The 4466-nt window shown below is 57.5% G+C and overlaps 2 protein-coding genes across 2 annotated transcripts in view; one reads left to right on the plus strand and one right to left on the minus strand.

The window, feature by feature from the left end:
* The window catches only part of MLX (MLX, MAX dimerization protein), a 5079-nt gene extending 3103 nt beyond the window's left edge, over positions 1 to 1976 (plus strand). Inside the window, exon 7 of the mRNA XM_009282831.1 lies at positions 407 to 1976. Within this exon, the coding sequence (XP_009281106.1) occupies positions 407 to 463 (57 nt within the window). The 3' untranslated portion in view covers positions 464 to 1976. The remainder of the gene's footprint in view (positions 1 to 406) is intronic.
* Positions 1977 to 1987: 11 nt separating this feature from the next.
* PSMC3IP (PSMC3 interacting protein) lies at positions 1988 to 4378 on the minus strand. Its single transcript, XM_019473147.1, has 4 exons — positions 4237 to 4378; positions 3697 to 3750; positions 3104 to 3163; positions 1988 to 3014 (listed from the first exon to the last, which is right to left on the minus strand). The coding sequence occupies exons 1-4, from the start codon at positions 4357 to 4359 to the stop codon at positions 2955 to 2957; spliced, it is 297 nt and encodes a 98-aa protein (XP_019328692.1). The 5' UTR covers positions 4360 to 4378; the 3' UTR covers positions 1988 to 2954.
* Between the last annotated feature and the right edge of the window lie 88 nt (positions 4379 to 4466).

Raw genomic sequence — 4466 nt, forward strand, 5'->3', positions numbered from 1 at the left:
GCTGTGCCTGAGCTCCAGCCTCTCCCACTCCAGCTGCTGGACTGGTTTGGTGCTGAAAGCTGGCCAGGGTGAAACAGAGTTCAGAAGGAGAGTCCTGCTTGGTCCCCGTCACTCCCTCAGGACACCTAAAGGTTTTCTGGGAATTAAGAAACCTCCGAGTGGGGCAGGCCCTCAGGCAGGGCCGGGTCCCTGCCCTGCTGTGGCTGCCTGAGACCCTGCGGCCCAGGAACAGGCGGGAGCGTTTCCGGTTCAGGTGTGGCGGTGCTTGGCACCGCGTGTGCCAGCTCCAGTGCCGTGAGCGGGGGAGATGGCCGCGGCACGTGCCCCAGGCTCTTGCGGGAGTCACTCGCCAGGGACAGGCCATTCCTCCACTGGAACAACTGACCGTGTCTCCTCTCTGCCCCAGACACTGCGGGACATTGTGATCGGGGTCCTGCACCAACTGAAGAGTCAGCTCTACTGAGCCTTCCTGCTGCAGCGCCAGTGGCTCCGGGGCTGCCGCCGCCTCCGCACCCGTGGGGACGGGGCATCTCCTGCCCGGGGGCCTGGGTGATGGGCGCCAGGAAGGGCTGGGCCATCTCCCTCGCGGCTGTTCTTAAAGCTTCTCTGGATTATTTATTGTATTAACTACAAAACCAAAATGAGGCTGTGCAGACACCTCTGCTCCACAGGTACTGTCACAGTCAATATTACCAAATATTTGTAGGGACTTAGCAAAGGTGGGGAAAAAAATGTGTATTGAGCAGAGGTCTTTTAAGGTGCCAGAGAGTCTTTGGCTCAGGCAGGTGTGGTGGGGTTTGCCTGTGCCACTGACTCTCCACCGTGGAGCGGATCTGCTCTGTAACCTCAGCCCTCCGATACAACCCCTTCTGATCCTGGGGGAGAGGGAATGAAGCAAGAATGCATGCTAAAAGCTGTTGGTTTCTGTTAAAACAGACTAGGAATAGGCTTCTCCCATAACCGTGGGCTTTCTCATACCTCCCTCTGAAGCAGCTCTTACGGGGCAGGTTTTTTTTAAGCTGTGTAGATGCTTTGGGGAAGCCTGGCAGAGCTGGCTGAAGGATGAGCCTGTCGCTGCCAGGGAGACGCTTAGTCGGTGCAGCCGCAGCCTCCCCAGTGCAGAGCTGGCGGCACGCGCCGGGGACTTGCTAAAACCTGACCTCTTCCGCTGCAGCCATAGTTCCCCTGACAGGGAGACGGGAGTGAGCTTTCTGTGCAGGCTTTTCCTGAGCGAGTGCTGAAACGTGTCTGGCTTCATCTGTCTTCGGGTTTTGGTGTGGCTGTACTGAACGGGGAAGTAGTTCAGTAGCTGTAGCACGGTGCTGCGCGGGCTCTCGCTGCTCCTCCTTACAGCTTTTATGTAGATACATACATAGACATAACCAGCCTTGATTTGATTTTTGTTTTTATAAATCACTGAAATCATCTTGAAGTATTACCAGTGTCAGCTTTGCAGACGGGTGCTCTCTGGGACACTTTTTTAACCTGTCACATGCTGCCGTCAGTGCGGGTCATGGCTCTGGCCAACACAAACGCTTCGTGGCGTGGTGTAGCTGCTGCCCAAGCGATGGTTGTTCACCACACAGAGCGACTGTACTGGGGCTCCTCCAGCGTGGTGACGCCAGCAGCAGGATTTGTTCTCTGTAATCGCCTTCGTGCTCCCACTCCAGGGGTAGTGGATATTTATTTTACACTCAGTTCCAGGTTACGTGGTTTGAACGCTGCAGCGTGAGAATGTTTAAGCTGCTGGTTCTACCCCCATTTAGTAGCAGAGAACCCCGTGGGGGGGTGTGTGTGTGTGAGATTTTTATACAGAATTATTCTTCAAACCCTGCCTTTGGGTGCCCTTTTCAATGCAACGGAAGCCCCAGAGTCAAACCCTGCGGTGATGCACATCACTGATAAAGCACGCACAGGGTCAGCTGTGTCTCGCCTGGACAATCTTGCTCCGGGATGAAGAAAATCCTTTCTCGTGGGTGAGCGGGGGTGTGTGTGTGTGTGAGATTTTTATACAGAATTATTCTTCAAACCCTGCCTTTGGGTGCCCTTTTCAATGCAACGGAAGCCCCAGAGTCAAACCCTGCGGTGATGCACATCACTGATAAAGCACGCACAGGGTCAGCTGTGTCTCGCCTGGACAATCTTGCTCCGGGATGAAGAAAATCCTTTCTCGTGGGTGAGCAGGTTAGGGTTAGGGCTCTGCGGCTGAACAAGGGGCACAGACTGAACCCCTGGAGATGCTCTGCCAGAAGCTGCCTCCTGCCTTAGGGAGGACGTGGAGTTTTACAGACCTCACATGTGAAAGCGATGTATTTTTCTATTGTGAAAAGTAATTAAATAAATTTTGCTGAATGTTTTAATGGTTTTTCTGCTTTTATTTCTGTTGCTGAGTTTCTGGAGTCTTCCCTAGAGCTGGTCAGAGATGGACAGGTAGTTTCTGGAAGCCCGGCCCAGCTCAGCTGTCCTGGCTCAGGTTACCCTCTCCTGGCTCTTGCCTTCCCCACCCCTCAGGGCTGCTGTGACCCAGTGCCCAAACCCTGCCCTGACACCCTTTGAACAGAGAAAAACGCCACAGCAAAGCACAGCTGAACCAAAAGCCTGGTGTTTAATGGATCATATCCTTGTGTACCACTGAGTCACGCTGTGGGAAGCAGCTGAAATGCACCTGTACTGACACCTTCCCCTACACCGCCCCGTGAGGACACCTGACCTCAACAGCTCACTGCACTGAAGGGCAGGAAGAAGTAACATTCCCTCTGCAAGTGAGACTGAGAGGGCCCAGTGCCAAGTCACTGGCTCCAACCACCCCTCCAGCTGCAAAGCATTTTAAAACAAACGCATATAAATATGCAGGACCAGCCCAAGCCCTGCAAAAAGAGGAGAAAAAAAAAAACCCCAACAGCTGAGTTTCAGCATCAGCTCCTTCTCCCTGGGGCAAAGACTCCCTCAGCGCCTCACACAGCCGCTGGCAGCGTGACATTATGGTCCTCGTCCGTCTCTATCCCAACCTCCTCCTGTAGAAGCACAGGGTGTCAGCAGGGCGGGGGCCCTGGCCCGGCAGAGCCACCACCGCCGCGGGGCCGAGCCCGGCCTCGGTACTTACGAAGAATTGCTTCTTGCTTTTGGGGTACCCCTCCAGGATGGCCTCCAGCAGCTCGGTCGCCTGGTGAGACAGGGGCACCGTGAGGGCTGCGGGGTGGCCGTGCTGAGCTGCCAGCACCGGGCAGCCCCACTACAGCTCTCGGGGACTGTCCCCCATAGGGGCGTCACAAGCCAGCGCAGCTCGGGTGACAGCGTGGGAGCAGCTCTCTCTAACGCAGGAAGAGTCTGCTTTGTTTCCTGGGGACTGGCGGAGCTCTGCAGGGACTCGTGTGTTGGGGCACTGCAGCGACACAGCCTTTTCCCAGAGGATCGTCTTGGTACCCGCGAGTCTTCCCCAAACCTGCGTGGCCCCGGGGGCGGCACCGGGTGCGGCCGGCGCAGCACTCCCTGCTCCACAGCCACAGCGTTCACCTGAGGTCTCCTCACTCAGCACTGCAGCGGAGGGGAGGCGCGCGGCTCGAACAGGGGCTGCTCCCCAAGCTGCCCAGCAGACCCCCACGTCCGGGTGCCAGCATCACCCAGTGTCACCGCGGGACTGTCACCGCCACCTCCCCAGCACTGCCCACCCGCCCCCCTCGATGGCACGACTGTTACCATTCGCTTCCTCCTCCGCCACTCCTTGCAGTACAGCTTCTGCTGGCTACAGACCTGCGAACAGCAAGACAAAGTGAGAACCAGCCAGGCAGCAGCTGCCCCACGAAGCCGCCGTAAGCCTGAGGCAGGAAGCGCCTGGTGCCAAGGACCCACCAGATGTCCCAGCTACAGCCAGAGGGTTATTTAACAGCACAAGTGGCTCACGAACCCCCTGCCTCCGTCGTACCGGTACCAGTTGGACCGAGAACCGGGTAACCCGGCCGAGGGTTTGGTACGATTGGCCCAGCCCTGGCCCGGGCTCTGCCGCTGGTGCTTGGCTCAGCCCCAGGCAACTCTTTACCCTCTCTTTTTCTTCCGGAGTCACATGACAGCCAGAGGGTTATTTAACAGCACAAGTGGCTCACGAACCCCCTGCCTCCGTCGTACCGGTACCAGTTGGACCGAGAACCGGGTAACCCGGCCGAGGGTTTGGTACGATTGGCCCAGCCCTGGCCCGGGCTCTGCCGCTGGTGCTTGGCTCAGCCCCAGGCAACTCTTTACCCTCTCTTTTTCTTCCGGAGTCACATGGTTGGTGGCAGACTTAATCCTCTCCAGTTTCTCCGTGTAGCTCGCACAGTCCTTCCTCAGCTCCTCCATCTCTCTGGCCATCTCAGGGGTTGTCATGGAGCTGTTCAGGTCCTTCAGCTCTGGAAGGGAGGCACCGATCACCGGCAGGGCCGACGGCCTGGCGGCCAGGGCACAGCTGCCCGTGCCCACGGGGCCCCCAGCCG

The sequence above is a fragment of the Aptenodytes forsteri genome, unplaced genomic scaffold (assembly GCF_000699145.1).
Source record: "Aptenodytes forsteri isolate BGI_AS27 unplaced genomic scaffold, ASM69914v1 Scaffold492, whole genome shotgun sequence".
NCBI classification, from domain to species: domain Eukaryota; kingdom Metazoa; phylum Chordata; class Aves; order Sphenisciformes; family Spheniscidae; genus Aptenodytes; species Aptenodytes forsteri.